The 24,973-nt window shown below is 52.4% G+C and overlaps 1 protein-coding gene and 1 long non-coding RNA gene across 11 annotated transcripts in view; one reads left to right on the top strand and one right to left on the bottom strand.

Annotated features, from left to right (window-relative positions):
- Window positions 1-21,540, bottom strand: part of Pax6 (paired box 6) — a 28,468-nt gene extending 6,928 nt beyond the window's left edge. The window contains exons 1-8 of one of the 10 annotated variants that reach the window (XM_028877868.2): window positions 21,182-21,540; window positions 14,224-14,452; window positions 10,327-10,403; window positions 9,899-9,959; window positions 6,261-6,391; window positions 5,435-5,476; window positions 5,125-5,340; window positions 4,238-4,403 (exon numbers count right to left, since the gene is read on the bottom strand). In XM_028877868.2, coding sequence (XP_028733701.1) covers window positions 4,238-4,403; window positions 5,125-5,340; window positions 5,435-5,476; window positions 6,261-6,391; window positions 9,899-9,908 — 565 coding nt within the window. In that variant the 5' untranslated portion in view covers window positions 9,909-9,959; window positions 10,327-10,403; window positions 14,224-14,452; window positions 21,182-21,540. The other 9 variants (XM_028877867.2, XM_028877866.2, XM_028877872.2 and 6 more) reach the window with 9 other exon arrangements.
- Window positions 15,726-19,986, top strand: LOC114698980. The gene is made up of 2 exons (XR_005091366.1): window positions 15,726-15,918; window positions 19,817-19,986. It is a non-coding gene; the product is annotated as an uncharacterized LOC114698980 (long non-coding RNA).
- Window positions 21,541-24,973: the final 3,433 nt, after the last annotated feature.

Below are 24,973 nucleotides of genomic sequence, written 5' to 3'. Positions count from 1 at the left end.
AAGGGAAACTATTAAACTCCTGGGGCAGGAGCGTTGGCAAACTTTCGTGGGCAGAATTTTGAGGCCACAATGAGCGCGGACAACAAAAGGATTCTCTTGAGGCGTGCAGCGGGCCACATTGTGTTACAAGAAGCCCAGTCAACAGACTTTTCAGCGAAGTGTGTTAACCTCTCTGCTCTGCCATCATTAATCACTGTCCGGAGAGCGGGCGCCTCGGTGCTATTTAGGGCGCTTGGCTGGGCGGTGGTGGTGGATGGGGGGCCAGGGCAGGGGGTAGAGGGAGGTGGGGAGGGTGGATGGGGAGCAGAGCTGGGGCTGAGGGGAGGCGGAAGGAGAGAGGCTAGAGAGAGAGAGGAGGGAGAGAGGCAAGGGGAAGAATGGCGTGGGGGATGGGCGGGGGGGGTGCTTCAAAGAGATAATGGCCGAAAGGTATAAGAAGGGACAGCGGGGAAAATGTGGAGAGGAAAAAAGAGATTGGAGGGTCGAGTGAGACCGGAGAAAAGGACGAAAAGGAAGAGGAGGAGGGAGCGTGTATTGGTAAACAAGCCGCAGGCGTCCTGCCCTACATCAGATGAGTGGGGGAGGGGAGGGTCGCCTGCTGGAGGAGACACGCCGAACTCACGTGTAGGGGCACAAGTGGCTGTACTAATTTGCTGCCCCAGGTCTCTGGAGGACTTTTCAAAGTGGTTTTTTTTTTTTTCGGGGTGGGGTGAAGAATGAAGAGGGTCTGTCCCTTTTATTGTCGGATTCAGTGAAGGAGGCTTTTTTTTTTTTCCCCAAGCTGTTTGGGTCTACCAGAAAAGTCCATCGGTTACTGCTTTTGGAAAATAGAAGCACAATCTGGCCTGGTCACTCATGCCTTCATCCAAAAGGAAAGCCCTGGACCCGCCCCTGTCCCTTCTCTAGCGTGCTATATCTTGCCAATTAAACAAAGCTGGACGTCTCCTTCAGAAGATGCCTGCAGATAGCATTCTCTGTTCTCATCTGCTTCTTTGACGTCCTCCTAATTTTAAAGCGTCGGAATTATATTCATTGCCCTCCAAGCTCAGACACTGCTCATACACAAGCATGCGCGGGAGATATAAGCCTAGGGCTTACACTGTCTTGGGAAGTGGTATTTAATGAGGAAATTAAGTATATAGGAACAGGAAAACTGCCACTTTAAATCCTTTTTATTTTTTCTTTTCTTATTTTTTTTTTAAGTGGAGTCAGAGCCAACAAGGAGAAAACGCTGCGGGATTCACCATGACCACCATCACCTCTTAACCAAGCCAGAGAGCGACATTGGAAATGTGTTCACTGCTCTAAAATAGCGACTGTTTGCAGCCAGGTGATTGAGTGGTTGCTTAGAGCTGGGTTTTTTTGTTTTTTGCTTTGTTTTGTTTTTCTTTTTTCTTTCGTGGCTTTACCTTCCTCCCTTAAATCTTTTAGGAAACTAAAAATAGAAGTTAGAGCTTTCTAATTCCCCACAAGATAAACCTAAGTGGCAGACAATTAAGATATCTCCTTTAAAAGGCGTCCCCTCCTAGCGGCGTAAAGAAGGGACCTTCAATGGGCGCCGTACACCTCCCTGCCTAATCCGAGCTGAGAGTGAAAGCGCCTCCCATTATCCCAGCCCCAAGACCATCTGACGCAGGGGATAGGATTTGTTTCCTGGAAGAAGGAGAAGAGAGAGGGAGAGGGGGGAAACAGAAAAGAAAGAAGAAGGGGGAAAAAGACGCTGGGAAATAAAATCATTCCTTAGTTTCTTAGGGTCTTAATCAGTGAGGCGGAAAATAAGCAAGAAAAGATAGCAACGCGGTTGCGGAACCTTTTCAGCTCTGGAGCTCGGATCAAAACATTGAACATCTGTTGAAAGGAGGCTGACTAAATCCTATAGAGGGCCTGGGTATTATGGGGGTTGGGGCGAGGGGAGGAGATGAGAAAAAGTGTCTTCGTGATCCCTAAAACCACCAAATCGCTGGAGAATTGGGGCTGGATAGAGTCGTCTCGTTATTGTCAGGCCACGTCGTCAGGATTTTTATTCACCGCCGCGTGGCATAGATCAGATGGAAACCATATTTGTCTCCCTCAGAGACCTAACCTCTCCTTATGCTTCTGGAAAGGGACTCTTAACAGCCCAAGATCAGCATCTCGGGCCGGGAAAGGGGGCCAGGGAGGGAGGGAGACCCTCTTAGCACCAAAAGGCCAGAGGAATCCCCAGGAACTTAAGCCTGGAGAACTGACATTCACCACCAGAGCCCAAGGTCCCCACGCCCAAGATTCTAAACTCCTTTCGAAACACGCTTCCTCCCCACGCTGGAGGCGGGACAGAGAGCCTAGAGGGAGAAAGCATTTAGGTAGGGGGTAAACAGGATGGGTGGGTGGGACGCTCAGCAAGTGTATGGCCCAGCATTCTCTAGTAACTAGCTGCATTAAGTTAAAAGACCCTGAACTAGCGCCACCTCTCGCCGCCAGTGGTCACCACCGGGCCCTCGCGGGCTGTCTGTAGCTCTGCTTGCTCCCAGGGTTGAAAATCTGTCCTAAGCGGGCAGCGCTACCTCTAGTGGAAAATACTGCCCTCCCTGGACTTTAGTCTCGGCACCTAGAAACAGGAAAGGGATGTTCATTCCCTGGTCCCCAAGCAAATGTGAGCTCTAAACACCTAGAAGACCCAGGGGTGGAGACTTCTGGGCTCAGCCTTCGTAGGTCTGAGCTTCTGGGCCTATTGCCTACACCTTCGATCTAGTGGGCGGGGAAGGGGTCAGCAGGACTCGGGAGTGCTGGGGGTGGAGAGTGGAAGGTCACCAGATGGAGTTCCAGCATCACTGGGATGTGTCCTATGGGTATGCATGCGGGAATTCTACAGCTTCAAACGTCAGTCAGTGCGGGGGTTGGCTACATCTTTCCCTAGCCAGTCTTTCTGGAGACTGCAGAGAGAGCCCTGGACCTGTGAGCACTCTGATCTCCAACTCTGAAGGCTGTAGGTTCGAGGTTATGTGAGCGGGGTCACCCAAGGGAGTCGGGGCCTGCGCATCAGGAAGCCCGGCCCTGGCCAGGAGCTGCGGCGCTGGGAAACCAGAAAGGAGCGCTTTTCTCCCATCGTCCCAGTGTCCGTCCTATATTGTTTTCTGCTCTTAAAACTGACATGTCTAATTGGCAATTGGTGCCGAATCGTGTCCAGAGGTCTCTTGTGGAACATTTCTACAGCTGTCTCCTTCAACTAGACGCTTATTCATGTCGCCTTAATGAGAAACAAAACGTTCTCTAATGAGCAATTACAGAGCGACAGGATTGTCCCCATAACAAATTCTTGCGAGTGACAGAAGCATCCTTTGTACAAGATATTTCGCATACTGTTACCGATTTTCCCTTCTCTAACCCGGCTCTGTGGAGGCGCCCTGCACGCGGGGCTGCTCCAAGAGCTCACCGATTCACAGCAGCCCCTGCGCAGTCCCTGCGTCGCCCCCCCACCCCACCCCACCCCCGGCCCTGAGCCCCCAGGCTCTGTGGTGCTCCCGGGAGTGAGACGCCACGTCCCATTATCCCGCATATTATCTCCTTGTCACAAGGACAACAAATACCGATTAATCTTCGGAGTAAACTGTTTCCTGTTCTGGACCAAGTTACCTCGGTGTGAGTGGGAAGGAGAGAGAGCCGACTCGCCCACTCCTCTTCCTACATCCTTCTCACAGAACCTGAGACCGGACGACATAGTTCCCATCTGTCCTCCCAGGCCCAGAGCCCCTCCCTGAAGCTACAGCCGGGTACTCAGTTTCCCTACCCCACTTCTAACCAGGGGGTAAGTTGTTACACTTGGGGGAGGAGACCACCACTGAACAGTGGCGATCTTCAAATCGGGGATGCGTGTAGGGGCTTCAACCTCTCCTACCACCTTACTCAAAGTCATGTCATTTGTCAGTTACTTCAGAAGCAAAAGATACGATTGTGTTTACCTTGCAGTCTGTCAGTGTGTTAACTTGTCACACTTGCACTGCGAGTGGGGGGCTCGACTGCATTTTAATGACAAATTTGAATAGGGTGCCACGAGAGTTCCACCTTGCACACGCACAACCACCTAGCCACTTCCTACCACTGTTGACATACATAACCCTTACAGTCAACAATATGGTTTCACAAACACCAGTTACACAAAGTGTGAGGTGAGGTACCCAAGCCTTTCAGGGCAGTGCCCTCCTATCTCTAGGCACTGGGAGCCCAGAAAAGAGTTACAGGAGGATGACTGCTTGAGTTTTACCTTGTGTAGGTTGCCCTGGTACTGAAGTCCCGGGATACCAACCAGGGCGCGTGCCCCAGCTTCCGGTCTGCCCGTTCAACATCCTTAGTTTATCATACATGCCGTCTGCGCCCATCTGTTGCTTTTCGCTAGCCAGGTTGCGAAGAACTCTGTTTATTGATGATACCTGCAAATCAAACCAAATGGTAGTGTCTCCGAAAGACACGGTCACCCCTTCTTAGGTCCCCCTCTCAGCTCTCCCAAGTTTTAAAGAATGACCCACCACACATGCAAAAGCTCCCAGCCACCCTAGGCTACTCTGGATTTTTAGCGATTATGTTGTAAAAATGTCAACTTTCACTTTGTTCCTGGAAATGAAGATGGGTAAAGAGAAAGGAGCAATCCTTCACCTCTGTAGATATCACTAACGACCTAGCTCACTGGGTTGCTTGGCTTTGTTCAAAGACTCCCGATAAAAGATTTCAACTTAATCTAGAGGTTTGTTTTATTGTAGAGCATAAATGGATGCATGTTTCCTGAAAGAAGCTCCAGGCATGTGCTTGAGTGTGTGTGGCGAGGGGGGGGGGGGGCAGTTAGAATCTGGTTTTCATTTTCATTTTCCTCCTGGATTCCAGTGTCTCTCCCCAGTTCCTTCAAGCCCTGGTTGTCAGTATGCAAATGAAGAGAACAACTCCCCACACTTGACACCCATTTTCCGGATGTTCAAAAAGTCAAAGCACACCTCTCACTATCCCCTAGGTACCATGGAGACCCGTGCAAATCAGGACAGAGAGGAGATGGCCAGACATTGGGAGGGAAAAGAGCAGGAGATCAAGAAAGAGGTGACAGAGAGAGGGAGAGAGGGAGGAGCTTAGGGCAAGGAAGGCAAATGTTCACAATGAACTTACACTGGGTATGTTATCGTTGGTACAGACCCCCTCGGACAATAATCTGTCTCGGATTTCCCAAGCAAAGATGGACGGGCACTCCCGTTTATACTGGGCTATTTTGCTTACAACTTCTGGAGTCGCTACTCTTGGTTTACTACCTCCGATTGCCCTGGGTCTGATGGAGCCAGTCTCGTAATACCTGCCCAGAATTTTACTCACACATCCGTTGGACACCTGCATAGGGGAAGTGGACAGAAAACCACATTATTAATAATTTCAAGACAAAAATAAAATTGTTTAAGTATGCATTAAACAATGACAAGCTTACGTTTTCATTGTCCAGCACTTGGACTTTTGCATCTGCATGGGTCTATAACACAAAAATATACCTTCAATGGTACGAGAACTTACTGTAGAGAGCTTTCGTTCTTAAAATTACATTTGTAGCCCTAAAACTACAAATAGGAGGATACTTTTAAACACTTTGAATTATCTTAAAAGCTTTTAAAACTATTTTCCTAAACACTGTGTGAAGATGCATCAAAACTAAGTCAGATTATTGTGTGTATGTGTGTGCACACGCACATACACGTGTGTGCGCAGAGCTTGCTTAAAGTAATATTATGTTGTAAAGAACAAAGGGAAAAATAACTGAATATTTTATCTTTTTCCCTTAAATTTTTGTACAGTTGAGCAAATGTGAATTAGAGCTGTAAATAGCATTTGCCTTCTAAAAATCCATATACATTCTTCATATGCATGAAAAATGCAAACAAATCTCTCAAAATCTGAGGTTAACGCGGGTTGGGGAGAGGGGGATGAGATTATCCCAATTTATATAACTCAGCTCATTACAGTTTTACACTGTTACCATAATGAATGTCTTTACTAAATGAAAAGATATATATTTTTTAATTCTCACACTTTTTTTCTTACGCAGATGAATTATCTTATGTAACTGACTGAGTGAGGTTGAAAGAGACAGGGACCATGGTGGAAGGAGAGGGGAAGTCGGAAGGTAGGAGAGTTGGTGGGGATGAAGTGGGTGAGGGTAGGGGTCCATCATTAGTAGCGTTTACAGTAAGAAATGAAGAGAGGGCGGCCGCAGGGGCAGGGGTAGGGGGCAGCGAGTGGGACAGCCACGGGAGGATCACCTGCAGAATTCGGGAAATGTCGCACGGCCGGGCCCCGCTGTGAGCTAGCTCTACGATCTTCTGCCTGGTGGAGTCCGGCAGTGGCCGCCCGTTGACAAAGACACCACCAAGCTGGTTCACTCCGCTGTGACCTGAGGAAAGGAGGAGGAGAGGAGAGCAAGAAGAGAAGTAGGAAGAGGAAGAGGAGGAGGAGGAGGAGGAGGAGGAGGAGGAGGAGGAGGAGGAGGAGGAGGAGGAGGAGAAGAAGAAGAAGAAGAAGAAGAAGAAGAAGAAGAAGAAGAAGAAGAAGAAGAAGAAGAAGAAGAAGAAGAAGAAGAAAAAGAGGCACAATGCAACCTCAGCTCCCTGCCAACCTGTGTGAACCTCAGCAACCAGGTCCTGATTTAAAATTTAAAAATACAAAACAAACAAACAAAAAAAAAAAACAACAACAGGACCACCAGCCATGCAGGGCATTGGGCAGCCCAGCTTTAATATAGACTGACCCTGCCCACTGGACTATTGTCAGACTGAGAAAATACCCAGGAACATATCCACCCAGTACCACCATCACCCCAGTCCCCTGAGTCCATTGCCCCCTTCATAAGCACTCCAGACCTGCGTGGAACCCACAAAGGGCATACAACAGCTCTTAAAATCTCCTCCCTACACATCACCTCTGAGTGCCACCACAGAGTCCACACTGGAGTCTCTGCCCTGTTAAAACAGCACTGCAAATCCCAAGCTCTGAAGCGGCTAGGCAGCATATCATAAACCTTTGCATCGAGATTTAGCATCGTGTGTGTGTGTGTGTGTGTGTGTGTGTGTGTGTGTGTGTGTGTGTGATAATAGAAAAGAACCCGAAAGATGATTTTTTAGCTAGTGAACCCCAATCCGTGCCTCCACAGCAGACATAGGATTGGAAGCCCCCATCCCCACAGTGGTCAGCTTGCCCCCGCTGGTGAGCAAAGCCTGGAGTCTATGCACCCCCCACCACTGGCTTTACTTCCACTGCTGAACTCCGCCCTCCCCCTCAGCCAAAGACACCAATATTAACAGAAACCAAAAACAGAAAGAAAAAGACCATATCACAGCGTCACCCGTCCCTCTTTCAACTCTTGTCTGACAACCTCATCCCATTGTCTGGTCTTAGAGACTAGGGCGAGGGAAGGAGCGCCTCCCTGAATTATCCTCCTAGGAAACAACAGGCATCCAAATAAAGCCAATCCCCTCTTTCCACTTCCTCAGACATCTCCAACCTGCAGCCCCGTCTCTAGACAGAAGCCCTCTCAGGAGAAGATGTGGTTCCAGCTCCTCTCTCCTCTCCTCTCTTCTCCTCTCTTCTCCTTGGAGCCTCCTGATAAATTGACTCCAAGAGCCTGTGCTTCTTAGCAATAAATAAGCTCCAAATATAGAAGAGGGGGGAAATATGATGAGCCTCTCTGACATTTGTCTTTAAAATAAAACTAGCTGCACGTCAAGTTTGAGCTTAATTTCTGGAAATAGGCGGAAGTCGCTCCGGATCATGCATGGAAGGCTAATTGAAAAGATCAGTCGGGGCGCTTGTGGCAGCCTTGTCACTTTGTGACAGTGCTCCGCTCCGGGAAATTGCATCGTCACGACAAACGGGACCGTGATAAAACGACCCTTTCCGTCCCTATTTGTAGATCACTCAGACGAGAATGAACTGCACTCGTCTCCCCTTAGAGGGGAGCTGCGTTTTCAGGGTAGCCCGAGGCTTGAGGCTGGAGGGGGGTTATAGCTCACCGAGGGGGGGCGGGGCCTCAATTCGATGAGAAGTGACAGGCGTTTAGGGATCTGGGCTCCGGCCGGCCCGGGCCAGTGCAAGAGGGTACATTGCACATTGCAGGAGACAGTCGTTTCTCCAACCGGGCAAGGCCTACTCTGCGCTTCCGGTTTCTCTTAAATTTTCTTTAACTTCTACCTTGGTTTTCTAAGTCTCATTTACCATGCAGGTTATGGAGGCCTGTCTCTGGGCAAACCTTCCCAGAAAAAGAAAAAGAAAGGCCATCTCAGAGAAATCAAGAGAAACTTTCCAACCAGAGCCAGGGTAATTCCCAATCTACAGATGCCAGAGCGTAGATTTTCCTCCTCCTCTATTGCAAAATATTGCAAAATAACGTGGCCAGCACCTCCACATCTGCAGCCCAGCATGTGCTGGTCCGAGAGACACTGGGCCAAGGTGCCTCAGCCAGCATCGAAATGGCAGTGAAGAAACATAGCTCTAAATTCCCCTTTAGAGGTTAAGCCTCAATCATTGTGTCCCTTCCCTAGGGACTGCTGGCGTTCTCGCCCAGTGGCGATGATTATGCGCCTAGAATTCGACCGCAAAGCTTCTAATAGGAAAACATATGGTGTCAATTTGGATGCTCCGCGCCTTGCACACACTCGGGAACCAGCGGCACAAAGCCTACAGGCCAACCCGCGACCCGTGCCCCTCTGGGCCTGCCAGCCAGGTCACAGCGGAGTGGCAAACGCTTGTGGATGAGCGCCTCGGCCCACCTGGAAACCTAAGGCTGGGGCGTCTGAGCTCCGAGTATTCGCTTCGCCAAGGGAAGTGTCATCCGGGCCCAGCCCTTGGGTCTCACAAGTTCTGCACAAATACAGGGGCAAAGCTCCCACCTTCGCTCCCTTTCCTCAGTTTAGCGCCGTCCCCCCACCCCCAATCCTGTGGCATCACCAGGGCAGCCAGCTATTCCAGAGCGCGGATCCGAGCTGCTGGGGTTTCTAGAAGACCTAGGCCTCTCTGCACGCCCAAGCATAGTTGTATCCTTAAGCCTGCGTAGACTCCCTAACCTTCACCCGGCCTAGTTTCACTGGCTGCCAGGCCTGACTTTTAGCTTTAACTCTGTCACATACCAGAGCCATGGACTAAGCAGAAAGGTGGGGGCCCAAAGGGCCTGACCAAAGATGAGAAGAGAAGGCACAAAGGCTTGGAATCAAAGGTACCAGGAGTCTGGGTCAACCAGGACCCACGTAGCTGCACTTGCTAGTGCAAGTTTTCCCAATTCCTGACCCGCGCAGCCTCCGCTCTCTTCCCAGACCCTGTAAACCCTTCTTTCTACTCGGTGCGCAGTTTTCTTTCCCACCCGGGTACCAGCCCTGGGTGCTCCACTCCCCTTCCCTTCTGGGCCTGTAGCTAGGGTGGGGAGGGGAGGGGCTGGCCTGAGATGGACTAGGGGAGGGAAGCCCCCCACCCGTTGGGGTCGGAGGAGATGTTTAGTCTTGGCCAAGCCCAAAGGGGCCTCCTTCTCTTCTCTGGAAGCCTTCGCCCCGCCCTGCTCAGCCCAGCCCCTCTCTCTGGGGTCAGAGCCCGGGCAGGGGCGGGGAGGGGGTATGAGTTACAGGATTTGGGGGGGGGGATGGGGTTTCTCCATTGCAGCTTCAAAAACTCTGGGCGAGTACTTTTGAAGGGCCCAGCCCCTTCCCTTCTGGAGCATAGTAGAGCAAACGCCTCCCTGCCCTCCCTCGCGGGCTACTTGGCACACACCGTGTGCAGTCCGGATAAATTCCCCAGGCCTCCTCCCTCCTGCCCAGTGGCCTGAACTCCCCAGGGCCCAAGACTCTGTGCGCTCCCCTAACCCACCGGTCGGCATGCCTCCAGCCCAAAAGTCCAGCGAAAGACCCGAGACACTCACTGTTCTGCATGCTGGCGCTGGTTGGCGGCCTCCGGGTCCCACGGGGCTCGAATGCGGGGCTCTATTAGAAAAAGAAAAAAAAAATGGAGTTAATCCCGGGCTCTGCACAGGTAGGCCTGTACTCCTACTGAGGAAGACCTGGTGCCTGAACTGGAGAATCCTCCTTTTCTTAGAAATTGAGCTACTCAACCGCTTGGGGCGATCTGAGGGTCACCTAGCCCTGCCCTCCTATGCATGCAAAATGTACTTGTGAGCTGCGAATAAAATCATCTAACATTCATAATGAGTTTTCCCAAATATTTTAGTAATTAGCCTTTTAATCAGAGGAAACAATGACCCGGTTTTTTTTTTTTTCTTCCACTTGTACTATGGTTTTTAAAAAAAACTCTTTCACGGTTTGAAGCCCCAAAGAGCATCGTAGAACTTGCCTGGAAACTGGGGTATGTGTCCACTCTTAGAACAGAAGATCTCACACATCTGCTCGCCCCTAGTTACAGTCTTCTGCCTAAGACAAAACAGAGGGAGAGGAAGGTATGTCAAATTGGCCCCAACACATAGCACGACTGGTTGTCTGAGGCCCGCTCTCAACCCAAAGTGGACCCAAGGCTAGCTCCTTCTGCCTAGAACATCATACTTACAGTGGCCTCTCCCACAGAAATCCAGATCCTTCGGAAAACGCTACTCTGCCTAGGCTTGGCTTGGGGAATCTAGAGTTGTGGTCTCATCGGGGAAAGGGGGAAGGCTTAAAGAAAAGGAGCAGAGAGTAGAGTAGAAACAGAGCTGGGGGAGGAAGTTAACTACGCCGGGAAGTGTGGAGGTGAAGAGAATTTAAGGTCTTGGTGGTGCCTGAGGGTGCGGGTTAGAGGAGTCTGGGTGAGTAAGCCTCAGACCAAACTCCCTCCCTTCCCAAGGAATTTCAGCACCTCAATTGTCCCAAGACCCCTAGAACTCAGTTCTTTATTCTTTTATCCCTCACTCCCCCCACCCCCACCCCCAAAAGTCTTCCCAGTCAGATCCTCACAACCAGTCTCTCAGCTCTTTCGGGACTTAGCAAGTGGTGAGCCCAACTTTTTACCCTAAGCCTCAGTTATTGTAATTAACTTTGCTTTTAGTGTTTAGATCTCCCTCTCTTTTCCTGTACTGTGACACATGCTGTCTACCTCGCCTCACTGCTTTAAAAAGTACAAACAGGAGGGGCTGAACACGGTCGACAAAGTCTACAGACACCAAACAATGGCTGCTATTCTGCTCTCCCCAAACCCAAAGAGCGAAGCCGAGAGACACTCTCAGGCCAGCCACACCAGGTCCAAGGAAAGGAACCACCAACCCTCCAACTCACAAAGGGAAAAGAGGGGCTCTTCTCCCTGAAGTCCTGACTCACTCGGGCGCCCGTCAAGGCTTTCAGTCCACCCACCCTCCCTACCTTCCCTCAAAAAGAGGGTTCTTGGAAGAGAGGTGGAGAAAATAGTAAAGTAATTTCTTGTTATAAATATCTGGAGGTAATTGTGTTGCTGGTGTGAGTTGTTAGGGGCTGTAAAAAGATACAAGGGCACCGTGGGGAGCTCAATTGGGAAGGGAGAGTTACAATAAAGAGCCCATTCAAGAGGTTTGCCCAGGAAAAAAAAAGAAAGGGGGGGTTAAAATAATGAAATAGTCACAGCATCATTTTTGTTTATATTTTAAGAAATCATTCTTTTTTCCTCTTTTGGACTGTGATGATGATTAATCTTATCACCCTACAAATAATTCCAAGAAATAGGTTTTTTTCTCCTCAAGACCTTTTATGACCTAACTTTTAAATAACTGAGATGGCGATTCTTTCTCAGTGTCTGATTAGGACTGGACATAACAGAGGGCTAGATACCCCCATTAGGGGTGGTTCTCCTAAAGCTTCTTCTCTGTCTCTAGGTCAGTTCCCGAATCCAAGATCATATCATGAACAGAAATCCCACCCAGAGCAAAATGTCCATCCTACCTATACATAGGACTCAAGCTTGCAAAAGGCAGCAGGTGGATAGAGATGGGGTAGAATTCTGCTTGGAACAGTAAAACTCCCTGAGTTCCTCTGTAACCACATTTTACACAGCCTCATGTCCCCATCCTGCCTGGGACCTCCTCGATGCCATTTTAGAAAATTGTCCAGCTGGTCCCTGAAAGAGCTAGCTGATTACTTTTCCAAGCAACTGGGAAGGTGATAGCATTTCAGGTTCCGGTTTTGCTTGGTTCCCACCCTCCTCTCCTCTAAGAAGCTATCTAATTACCTAAGTAATGGTGAACACTCAGTGCAAAAGCACCCTGGGAAGCAGGGCACACCCTGCACCCGGAAGCAGTCCAGATCTTAGAGAAGCTAGACCCCTTTGCCTTAGCCCAAGCCCCCAGCCCAGGTCAGGGCTTTGTATCGCCTTAGAGGGGCTGTAGACCTGCATCAGGAATGAAGGAGTCTCTAGAAATCTCCAAGGCCACAAGGTCTTGGTCCACAGGTCCACTGGACCCCTGCCCTCCCCACTCCCTGACCTCAACACAAGCCAGAGCTTTCACAGTATGCTATTGTTTTAGTTATTGAAATTTCAAAAGCCATTCCCATATTCCTTAGCTGAAGTGTTAGGAAAAACTTGGTTTCTCCCACTCCAAATTCCCCTCCTAGAAATTAGCAATTAGGATGACAAAGTTTACTCTCCAGAACCGAATGATAAAAACTAATCAATTGCTTTCAAACATATGCAAAGATCACCAACAAACCCCCTGTCAGTGACAACAACTATTCTTTCTCTTCGGTGAACTTGCTAGGCTTTCAGACATTCTAGCTTTTCATTTCATTTTCTGCTCCTATCTCCTTCTCAACCCTTCCCAAGTTCGAGTTTACCGTCCAAAATGGCTTAGAAGTGTGTGTGTGTGTGTGTGTGTGTGTGTGTGTGAGAGAGAGAGAGAGAGAGAGAGAGAGAGAGAGAGAGAGAGAGAGAGAGAGAGAGAGAGATCACTTTGTTTTTAAACTTTTCAGAAAGCATCTTTAATGAAAGGCCACGTTTTTTAGCACTCGAAAAAAAAAAAAAAAAGGCTTCTCCACTTGAAATTCAAAGCCATTTCCCTCAATTCCACTTGCTAAAGTTCGAGGCTATTATGGCGCAGGGAGACTGAGGAAATCTGCCCCGGGAAAGAGGCAACGACTTTCTGAACTTTGAAAATCCACTTTTCCTCCTGGGGTCTTAGAATCCAAAAGCTCTCGAATTACTCTCAGACTAATTAGCTGGGAGAGGACGTGATCCGACGAGAAGGAAAGCCAATGCTTTCATATAGATTTTTTTTTTTTCTTTAGGCCACACAAAGAAAAAAAAATCAGTACACTCGAAAGGGAGGAGCAAACCACCTTTCCAGCTCGAAACTTGTTGAAATGGCAACACCAACACCGGGTAGCGCTTAGTCAATGGAAGACACGGGAAAATACCCACCAAGAGCCGGAGGTGGGAGTCCACAGGGCAGGGAACACCCCAACTTTCGCAAGATAGAGTTGTGGGTAGCCGGGAGAGCCGAGGGTTTGTTTGCTTGCAAGTCCGAGCTCCGCGCTTGAGTGAGGCTGGAGGCGAGGGCCCTGGGGCTGGATGCAAGCTGGCAGTCCTAGGGATCGGCTCGGAGCTCCCTCGGAGAGCGCATCGGACCGCCTCGGCCTAGTGGCTTCCTTCACCGCTGTCGCTCGCTCGGGGTTTCTCGTGGCCTCCCGCGCGCGGCTGCGGTGCCCATCGTGTCGGCTCCGGCTGGCGGCGGGCGCGATGACCCTTTGGCGCTGGAGTGCCGCGGGCAGTACTGTGCCCGGGAGGATCTTGCACAAAGCCGGAGCGCGGGCTGGCGGGAGGCGGTGCAGAAAGTCGGCTGGTTGGGCGCTCTCTGCGCGCTTGGCTCGGCCCCGGCTGGACAAAAGCATCGCCAGTGGCAGCTCTCCGCGGCCTGGGGCACAGCGGAGCCTCTCGGTCCTCTCCCGCTGACCGCGGGCTTTTGGAGACGCTGCGGCGGAGAGCTGCGGTTTGCGGGGGCGCCTGCAGCCGAGCTGCTTGCTCACCGAGAGCTCCAGCCGCACTGGCTCTGGTGCTGAGCCAGCAGCCACCCGCCCGGAGCTCCGCGCCGCTGCGGCTCGCGGACCGTCGCCCTCCGACGCGGACTTTCGCTGGAAGTAGAAAGTTTGGGCTCCTGCGTGGAAACTTCTCCGGCCCGACTCTCCCGGCGTAGCAGTGGGGGAGGGGACCGGCGAGAGGGGAGGAAAGAAGAGAGGGAGAGGGAGAAACCTGCCTGGATATTGAAATGTAAAGAAACCGAGAAGAAAGAAGCGGACTCACCTTTAAGAGGCATCCTCTCTCTCGTCGTTGTCAAAGCTCCTGTCAAGAGTTTGGTTTGGTGGGGCTTTTTTTTTTTTTTTTTTTTGGTTTTTGGTTTTTTGTTGTTTTCCCCCCTGTTGTTGCTTAAAGACCACAACGGTTTGAAATGATGGTATTTTAAAAGAGTTGCTCGTGAGAGTTTTCTCCACGGACGCTGCTGGGTTGGTGTGTGAGAGCAATTCTCAGATCCCTGGGAAGAAGACAGAGATTGACAATAAAATGGGCTGTCAGCGGCTGGAGAGTGAGAGATAAAGAGTGTGGGTGAGGGAAGTGGCTGCAGCCAGCACACCTATGCTGATTGGTGATGGCTCAAGTGTGTTAATGTGTGTGTGCCGGCGCCCGGCCTCGCCTCCACCGCTCCTCACTGGCCCATTAGCGAAGCCTGACCTCTGTCATCATCCTCCAGCAAAACACTTCCTCCTGCGCCTGAACCAGAGCGGGAAATGAGGCCGAGCCACGGTTCGCTTTTCAAACCCACTAATCACTCCGCAACATGCAAATGCACCGCTCGCTCCCACACAAAATATTGCTTTATGCAAAGCAGCGCCGGGGCCTCGCGCCAGCCGATTGGATGCTCCCTCTCCCTGCCTAGTGCAATTGGTCGGTTTGTTTGAATATGAATACACTTGTTTTCGGCTCTGCCGGTGGGTCCCGGCTCCTCTCTCTCCAGCGCTGGGCCCCCCGCTCCCAGGCTCTGGCGCTCGCCGAGGTCTCCCGCTCCACGCGCTTCGGCAGCCAGCGCTGCGGCCGCGAACTTGATCAGTCTAATGGAGGCCTCTGGGCTGGAAGCCACGCTCCCCCGGTAACCCCACGCTGGGCCAGGGGGCTCCCAGCCCGTGGAGGTAGCAAGGTTTATCATCTCGGCGAGGTCCTTTCTTGCCAGTGTACAGTGGCCTGCTGCTCCGCCCCCGTCCACCCTACCCTCCTACCCCTAACCCATCCCGGCCTTGGCCCCGGGACACAAAGTACAGCGCCGGCGGCTCTCCAGTCCACCTGGCCTTTAGCAGCAAGAGAAAAGAGGATGGGGGTGTCCCCGGATCCCAGCAGCCGCACTCCCGCGACGGAGGCACGGCGGCGATGCCTAGGCCTGAAGAAGGCCTCCAGGCCGAGAACTCAGCGAGGCCCGCGGTCTCCCCGGGCCGGGCGTCCCAAGCCTGCCCATTTCCCCCACCCCACTCCTGCACCCCCTGGCCTTTTCTTCTCTCCTTTCTGCTTTCCGAAGCCACCGTGCTCCGCGGACGCACTGCCCCAGCCTGGAGAGGCCCGAGTAAACACGCCACTTACTTTGTGTACAGAGGAGTCTTGTGAAAAGCTCTGAAGAGTCCTCACCAAACACTCTCCAACTTCTCCCACGTGCCATTTGTTGACTAAGTGTGGCAGCTTTTTCCAGGCGGCCGAAAGGAGGGGAAGATAAGAAGGGAGGGGAGGTAGTGGAGGCCTGGGGGTGGGGGGGGTGGGACTTGGCCAGTGCTGGGAGAGATTCTGCGAGTGTGTGTCCCCGCTGGCTTGCTTGGTGTGTCAACGTGTGTCGGGGTAAGGAACCGGTTATCGGTGTGTGGTGCCTATGTAGCCCCGCCAAGACTCCCTTTCTCTTGGGTCAGCTCAGTCCACGGAGGCAATTCCCCTTCAGCCGTTGCCAGAAAACCGGCGAGGAAAGTAAGTAAATGGCTTTTCCCTTCTGACCACACACCAGAAGTCCATTTGTTGAATGCCGGACATTAGGATACACCTCAGTACACTCCAAAGACGTCCCTCGGAGACTGCAGTTTAGGTGACAGGGGAGTCTTGTCCCGCGCTGTCCCTCCGGAGCTCTCTCGCAGTCTGCGTGTTCTTGGGGCCCGAGACATATAAGGCCTGAGATCCGGAAGCACTCAGGACCCAACAAAGGGGAGTGGGGTTGGAAAGGCTGGGGCAAGGAGGCCGAGAGCCACCCCTGAAGCCCTCGATTCTTCTGACGTAGGGGAAGAAGCGTCAGCCAGCCTTCCGCAGTAGCCTGCTCCCTCAGTTGATCTCTGGCAGGCCCGCGCTGTCGCATCCCCTTGGGGGCTGGAACCAGGTGGACGCTGCAGGCTGCCTCCGAGCCTGGTGTGAGCACCCTACTCAAGTCCCTGCCTGGGACCCAGCCGTACAGCGCCAAGGAACCTTAGCAGAATTCTGAGGACGGAAGAGGCCTTCCTTGACTGGAGCCCGAGGTGGGTTCGCACAACCCGCTCCAGGAAGGTGACTGGCTCGGTCCCTTCCAGAGGACCAAGGGCACCGGGTCCCGGCTGGGAGGAAACTCCGGCCAGAGGCTAGGAAGGTGGCGCTGCTGCTGGGCAGGCGGCCTCTAGTGAGAGATTTCGTAGGACCGCGACTTTCAGAGGATCCCAGGAAGTCCGGCCTGGAGTCTGGGTCCCAGAGCAGAGGAGTCTTCATTCTCCATGTCTCCCTTTTTTACGTCTCAAGCAAGCATTAAAGAAGCATAATGAAAAGTGGGGAGGGGGGGTCCCGTGACTGTCCCAACTGGAGGCGGCGAATATCATTTTTACAACCTCTCAATTAGCAACCCAGTGGATTAGCACCCTCTTAAGCTTTGCCTAAGAAAGAAGCAGCCATAATCTTGTTGCTATTTCCCCCCAGGGCACTGGCTCTTTCAATCAGCTCCTTCTCCCACCCACAACCCCCACCTCACCTCAGAGAAAAGTTTTAACAACAACAACAACAAAAAAAAAAAATCAGAGGAGGCTAGAAGCCTGGAGTGAATGCGGCTTACGTCATTAAGTGGGGATGGGGGCTCCGAGCGGGACTCTTGGAAAATGCACAAACGAGAAAAGAAAAGACTTGGCTGCTTCTAGTGTGTCAATATTTGGGGAGGGGAAGCTCAGGCACAGAAACAGGCAGAGAGTTTCTGAAGTTTCAGGAGAAGGATAAGAACCAGGAGCGCTCTCTGTGGGTTAGTCTCAAAGAGCATGGGGGAGCTGTTTTGTCTTTGGTGGATCCTCATTTCTGCCAAGTACCTGCTGTGGGGACCGACGAGAACTGGGAGGAGGGGAGCTAAAACCAGGGTGCAAGCCGTCCATAAAATTGAGACAACACTCGGGTCGCCATTTTAACTGCGGCTTCCAACACGTCGGAGGCCCATTCACTTTCCCCCAGCGCAGGGATGGATAGATAGGCTGGCGAAGTTAGGCTTTAGGTTTTCTTTCTTTCTCCACCCCACCCCACCCCCCGCGCCTCTTTTCACTACTCTTGGCTTCTCTTTCCTCCACTCCACCCTCTAGCGCTCACGGAGGGGACCTCTTTTCTGCTGGCAGGAGTGTTCCCGTAGGGGGTAACAGAGAGCAGTTGGTGTGGAGGGAGGGGCGCTGGGGGGCATCGCGGCTTGCTCAACGGTATTCAGAACCTCTAGCCAACATGGAGGCCTAAGTGTGAGTCTTCCCCAGAATCTCACTCCCAGGAGTCCCTGGCATTTGCCTGTGCCCACCGCATCAGGTCTCCGTCCCGAGAGCGGCCCCTGGCGAGGCAAAGGGGTGCCCAGCTCTTGCTGGGGGAAATGTGCTTTCGCCTCTCAGCTTCAGAACAACTAATATTCCACAAACTCCCGTGGTTTGACTGGTCCAAGCTGAGGTGTGGTGCTGTCACGCTGGGAAGGGTGAAGATCCATTTCTTTGGAGGAGGGAAGTCTCAACAAACACCTGCAACACTTTACAAAGCCCCAAACGTGTCTCTTTGTGCAGGCCCTGAAAGGTGGGTTCCATGGATTGCCTGGCTGGCACGCAGGTTAAAGGGTCACAAAAAGCCAAGGCCTCCCGCCCTAGCCACCGAGTTCCTGCTTTCACTCTCTGCTTTCCCCAACAACCTGGCGGGAAAACCTCTCCCAGGCTAACCTAGCCAAGCCCAGAACAGTGGAGGAGAGCCGAGAGCCGGCCCAGCGGCGCCTCCAAGCTGTGGCCGCGCTTGGCTGGAAAAAGTCACGGTGCCCTCGCCTTTCTCGCCTCCTGCCAAATGGTTAGTGCATCTGTGAGCTTTCTGGGTTCGGTCCTCTTCTATTCATATTGGGCAGCACCTCTCTTCCTCCACTTCCTTCCTCATCTCACCCCCCAAATGCTTAAAAGCAGCCTTGTCCAGCCAGAGAGCATCCCAGCACAGAGATTTCTCGCAGGCTGTGAGTTAACTCCCAAGCCTGTCTTCGGCCGGCCGCGCTTGCCTCGAAAGAAACTAGGTTCCAAGTTCCTAACGCATAGGGCATTCTAACATTCCATCATTTGGGGATTTTTTTTTCTTTTTTCTTTTGCCGATAGAGTGTCTAGAAAAGTTCCCTTTCTATTCCTCCAACCTGGGACATTCCTTCAAGTCTCCTCTACCTCTAGCCTCTGCACTAAAGAGGCAAGAGTTGAGCTTTAAATGAAAAGCTAGCTAAGGCCACCCTCAGTCACCTCTCTCTAAAGAACATCTCCAAACAGCTGCCTGTCTAAAGGCCTGGGACTGACTGGTACAATTTGTTTTGTCCAGGAGCTAGAAACACACAGGCCCGGAGCTCGGGGGTTTTGAGTCTGGGAAGGAGAGAACCAAATGTCAGGGCTGGCTCCTGGCTCACTCCAGCAGCCCGACGGAACTAAGCGCATCCTGACGGGCTTTTAAAATGACATTGATTGGGACAAGCTGTTTCCAACCCCAGTAAGAGTTAATCTCCCTGTTAATCAAGGCACTAAGGGGCTCAATGCGAGTTTTATTAGCGACTGGAGAACAGAGTCAGTAGCAAGGGATCAAAAACTGAGATCCCAGCTATTTTGTCAGGGCACAGTCTCCCCCCGCCCCCCAAAAAATGTAATTTTCAATTAGAGAACAGTTTGGGTCTTTTCATCATTTCTAACCCAGTCTCGCAGATGGTGACTAAAAAACCTTGCTAGCAGGGAACAACCTTTGAGGGTCGGTAGTCGGGGACAGAGGGATGGGGGGGGGGTTAAGGGCTGGTTGCTTCCGGGATCCGGGGTCCACCCGGGAGAGTGTGGGAACCCTGAGCTCAGGGCCCTGAAACTAGGATTCCTCCCGAAAAGAAAGAGAAGGAAAAGTGAAGCAACAAATAGTATCACCAATACTGGAACCCAGCCCTCCAGGTCTGCCCACCGCTCCAGGCAGGAAGAGGGTCTGGCCCAGGCGCCACTGCCAGCCAGTGCACCAGAAAGTTCTCTTGCAAGGATGCATATTCTCTCTCTCTCTCTCTCTCTCTCTCTCTCTCTCTCTCTCTCTCTCTCTCTCTCTCTCTCTCTCTCTCCTCTCCCTCTCCCTCTCCACCCCCCCCCCCCGGCCAAGCTGGATTCTCTTTGATTTTCCTTTCGAAATCTACAATAAATAAACTCCTGGGAACTGAAGAAATTTGAATACTAAGTCCTCCAATAATTCAAATGATACGAAGTCTGAGGGGGAAAAAAAGACACGCCAATCCGATTTGTCCTCTGATCAAGGAGGGCCAGGGAGTGAGACCGCAGCAGAGGAGGTCCCTGGCTCGCCCTGGGCGCGGGGCGAGGACTCTGGTCAGAGGTAATTATGTCACCGCGTTTTCTCGCCCTGACAGCCGAATAAACACAATCTCCAATAAACATCTCTAATGAGGGAGGAGGCCCGAGGATGGCTGGGTTTGATTTATGACTGGAGGAGAAGGTCCACTTCCTACTGCGAAGCGGGCAACCTGCTCACATTCAGCTCCCGGAAAAGGAACCCGCGGAGGAGAGGACCCCTGTCCAGGTAAGGTGCGCAGCCAGCCGGGTGGCAGCTTTGCCTGTGGCATCGCTTGTAGGCCAGGCGCATAGAGGGGACTCTCTCAGAGTTCGGCGTGAATCCTAGGCACCTGTCACAGGTGCTCGAGATCCAGATGAGCTGTAAAAGTGCCACCCGCAGGTCTGGAGAGAGGGCACCAGGAGCATGAGTGGTGTGGGCGCTCCAGGCCAGGCCTGCCCTAAGGCCTCGTCAAACTTTCCCGTGGGGTGCTCCTGGGTATGCCGTATCGCTTAGGGCGTAGCTGCATGATTTTCCAAGCGGGCAGAAAGACTCCTTATTCTAAGTTTGGGGTAAACTCTTTCCTGACCACTTCGGGAAAGTTCCGGCCTTCCGGGAGCCAGAGCATGGCTGGGCACCTCTCTCTAGGGCACTCGCTCAGCGGCTGGCCGCTCTCCCCAGGACGAGCCCACCCGCTTCCCGCCCAGACAGAGAGCTCAGCCCCGGCAGTAGCCCTCTCCCGGTAACCCGAGCCCGCGTTCTAGCTCAGTGAGAATCGCTAATTATTAGGTCTTCCGAAGGGAAGCTCAAATCACAGGCTGGGGCCTTCGCGCGCTGCCCAGCTCTGGAAGGCCGCATTCTTTCGTCCTTTGCGCCTTTCGGGGGAAGCGAACCCCAGCGTCTCTGACTTCGTTAGGGAACACGCATCTACACCTTGCTACGGCGGGGAAACTTTTGTCGCGCCTTGCCCGACCTTCCGCAGGGTGCTTCCATGAACCCGGCGCGAGGTTTAGTGGCTTCTCCAAGCGTGAATGTCGCTAATTGCCACGGAGGAAGGCGTGTTGCAAACTGCATGCCCACCGCCTGCTTTTCTTAGGATCTCAAGCGATTTCTTTAGACTGCAGCCACAGACACCCCCCGCCGCAACCCCCCACCCCCCACATCACCCTCAGCTCAGGGCCAGACAGGAAGTCCACTCTTGAGATCACAACATTTTGTTACTTTTATGAAAGAAGCGTGCTTCGCAAACACATTCCCCCACCCCACCCCCGTCCCACTCCCAGTGACTCCCCTTCCATCTTTGCGAGCCTCGTTTTAAAAGAAAAAGAATCAAGCCCGAGGCCACTCGGGGAGGGCTTCTGCGACCTGAGGACACCGGTTGCGGACAGCGGAGAGGGGCGCCGCTCCCAGCGTGGTGGGTCCCAGCTAGAGCTAGGGCGGTTACCTGCGAGGCGAGGGCGGGGTGGCAGGTGAGCCTGGTGCCGCCGGTTCCCACACTTCTCACAGCCGCTTCACGGGGGGGAAGTAGCAGATCTGACAGCCGGGTTCTAGGCGAGGACCTGCCCCAGAGTTTAAATGTCAATGATAAGAAAAGAGGGTGCTCCGGCAGGCGCTAACTTTCCTTAATATCCACGCCAGCGCGGTCCTCATTGGTTGCCGGGCGCGCGTGACGTCACGGCGGCCGGAGTTGGGTTCAGCTCTGCAGATTAGCTCTCCGGCCCGGCGGGAGCCTCCCTCTCTTCAGTCAGAATCTGACTCGCTCCATCCCAGAGTCTTCCCGGGTCTGGCCGGTAACTGCAGACACGCAGCCTGCCTCTGGCTAGCATTGTCCTCCTTTAGGCTCACAATCAAGCCCCTCCCCCTGCTCCCAAGTAAACAGGTCCAGCCAAGTGCTCGGGCCCTGCAGCACGCGGATCCCACGGTCCGTGCCTTTAGGCTAGTGAGTTATCTTAAGAGACCGCCTACCCTGACCCTAAGTTCTCTAGGGAGTCACTTCATCAGAGGGATGAAGACCACGCGGGGTCGAAAGGGACCTTTGGCAAGTTCTTTTCACTAGGAGGCCCAATGGGTAATCCCACCTGGCCCTCACTTCCAAAAGTCACCAGCGGGGCACAGACTGAGGCTCCAGTAGCAAACTCGATCCCTAAACTGGACCAAATCTAGGCCTGTTGGCGTTTTCCTGATGGAAGCCCCCAAAGCCAGCATGCTCGGGCTTCCCTCGCCTGCGGGACTGAAAAGCTCCATTCATGTAGAAAATGTAGATGATGGTATTTATCTTTGACTTGAGGGTTAACTGTTGACTTTGTGGCCTAGGGGGGCAAAAGTGGGGACATGGGAGGTTCGGAGGTTAAGATTCTCTTTCCTCGTGCTGAGTGGACGAAGAAAATGGGACAAGGTCAGCTGGATACTGATCCTGTGGTCTTCACACCCTCTGGGGAACCGAAGACGGCTTAGATTTGCTAAGCCTGTCTAGCTTGGACTAGATAGCTACACCTGCATCGACATTCCTGCCCTTTTGCCCTCAGGGGCTTCTCAACTTTCAGTCTCCTCCCTCTTCTGCTTGCTTTAGGTCTGGAGTTTGGGAGTGATTGAGAGATCCTGCCTGGAACGGGGCAGGGGGGTGGTGGGGAGGCTCTTGAGGAGGTGGTGGAACTGCCTTCAGGCAACTTTTGGGAGACAGCCAGGGTGGAACCAGGGTATGCACGTGTTGAGACCAGGAGTTGAGCATTTGGACGCCTGGAAGGTCCCAGGGCCAGAACCTGCATGCCTTGGCCGGATGAGGGCGGTGAAGGGAGAGAGAGTCTTGTACGGAAGGCACCAGGGTGCATGCTCTCTCGAAGTTCTTGCTCCGCCCCCCAACAAACCTGGATGTGTAGTGTAGGACTTTGTAACAGGCCCAGGTCGGCTCCAGGCACCCCTCTGAGTCGCTCCTTCAGATTTAGCCAGCTGTCAGCCACACTCCACCTCCTCTTCCTCCTCTAAACTTTGTTGAGTGCATCCCGCCTGGAGGTCTGGTTATGTGGAAAAGGAGAAAGGGAGTATGCTGGAGAGGTCCCAATGGACTTATTCTTATTTACAAAAGCCTTCCATTCTTCCTTTTTCCAGCCCAACTCGGTGGGTCAAGAGCATCTACTCCCCTCCAGGCACTGTAGTGTGGGCCTACATTCTAGCCTGGTCCAGTCATCCCGCGAATCCTGATAGTTTGGAAAGGGGTGTTGAAACCTTTGCTCTGCTGCCACTGACCCATCTCCTAAGACCCAGTTTCTCGGTAAGCCTCTAGCTTCGAGCCAGAACCTGGTCCAGTCCTGTCCTCCAATGGCTTGTGGTCCCTTCTATTCCACCATCTGCCTTGTGGTGTGGGTGGCCGGTGGGCCCTGGGCCTGGGATAGGCCTTCCCAACTTCTCAGCGGTGTCTGCCCGAGGCTTTTCACCCACCCCTTGTCATGACCGGAGGTTGCAGCGAAGGCTGCTGGAGCTTGTTTGGAGCCATTAAGCGTGCGCGGATCCCTGCAACCCAGCAGGGTGCTCAAGAGCGAAGCTGGAAACGCCACAGCCGTTGCTAGCTTATCTAGCTGTCTGTCAATAAAGGGCGCTGGGGCCGGGTGTGAGCGCGGGTGGTGGAGGCGAGGCCAGACCTTGGCCCTCCCAAGCTCCGGGCCAACGCAGAAGCCGCTCTCCATTTGCCCCGGGAACACACTGAAGGCTGGGAGAGAGGGAGCAGGCATTGTGATCTCCACCCGATAAGGGTGTACGTGTAACCACAAACCTGAGTCTGGTTCTCCAGGTAGCTGTCGATCTTACAGAACTCTGGCTACCAGAAGTCTGAGGCACTGGGAGAGAGGGGAGGTGTTGGAGCCTCTCCTTAGTGCAGAGACTCGCTTTGGGAACAGCCTGGTCGCCTCCAAAGATTGCTCAGGTTTCAGGCTATGGCCTTGCCTCTTTTGGACACCCAGTATCTCTAGGCCGCACGGGCCTGGGCCAAGGGGCATTAAGGGCAGCCTGGCAGCGTGGTGGAGAACTTGTAACCCTGCGAAAGCAGAGTGTTACTCGAGGCAGGCTGTAGGTGGGGTGAAACTTCTCCTCCCAGGCTTCCCCTTGTCCTTCTCCTACACTTGGCTGGGGTGATACCAAGCTCTGTTTCTCCGCAGCAGCTTTGATAGCAGCTTTGATTTTGCCACCTGGCGGTGGTCACAAGTCTGTGGCCCGCCCCTCGCTAGGATCCCGGAGCTTCCCTTCTAACTAGTTGTAGGGGATGGAGGGTAGAGTCGGGTGAAAAGTGGCAAGGAGAGAGAGAGAGAGAGAGAGAGAGAGAGAGAGAGAGAGAGAGAGAGAGAGAGAGAGAGAGAGAGAGAGAGAGAGAGACTCTTTATAGTCTTGAACTATAGCTAAGACCTGTTGTTGTCCAAGGTACACCTGGCTCATCCACCCCTCCCTGTCCATTTCTGGCTCTTTAACTACTCTATGAAAATAAAGCATCTTCTGGTTTGGTAGAGCCCCATCTACTGGATCTGGACTGCAGGATGATCATTTGTCTTTTCATTGAGAATATCTCTAAAAAAAAAAGAAAAGTATAAACAGCTTTCCCCCCTCATTTAAATATTTCAGTTTTCCTTTACCAAGTCTGGGCCACAATTCATCCTGATAAGTTTTTCTAGCTTTAAAGAATAGTATTCCAGGGCCAGTCTAATCCATAAGACTGGTTTCATAAAGATCTCCCAGTATAGAAAGTAAAAGGGCAGAGAAATGTCCACACATCATTGAAAAAATTCTGTCTACTTGCAGGTCATTTCAAATATCTATACAAACCAACCAGAGCCCAGGTCACTGAAGCAATCGAATTAACTGGACACTGCGTGCTTCCTGCTCCTCTTACCCTCCCCTTTAAACAGCGAGCGTGTTCTAACAAGATTTTTATTTTAAGTCAAAATGGGAGGAATATGTTGTGAATTCAAGCATCAAACAGGGGGATATTTAGCAAAGATAATATTTGCCCCTTCTTTCCCCTGGTCTAAAGGACTGCATAATGTCCTGATTATGTGCGATTTTGTGGTTTCTGTGCCATTCAATTATGTTCATGCTCTCATACAAAGAGATGCCTCAGTTAGCCGCCTCTGTGCTGTCTGCTCTCCACACAGCTGAACCTTTAAGGAAGTCTTCAGTTCTTTCAGTTTTCCTTCTCCACTAAGAACCCTCTGCTGCCATCAATTCAAGAACATTCCGCTGTCTTTTCCCTTTT

This window comes from Peromyscus leucopus, chromosome 4, assembly GCF_004664715.2.
Source record: "Peromyscus leucopus breed LL Stock chromosome 4, UCI_PerLeu_2.1, whole genome shotgun sequence".
In the NCBI taxonomy this organism is placed as follows: domain Eukaryota; kingdom Metazoa; phylum Chordata; class Mammalia; order Rodentia; family Cricetidae; genus Peromyscus; species Peromyscus leucopus.
The sequence above is the reverse complement of the archived record's forward strand: the minus strand, read 5'-3'. Positions and strand labels throughout refer to the sequence as shown.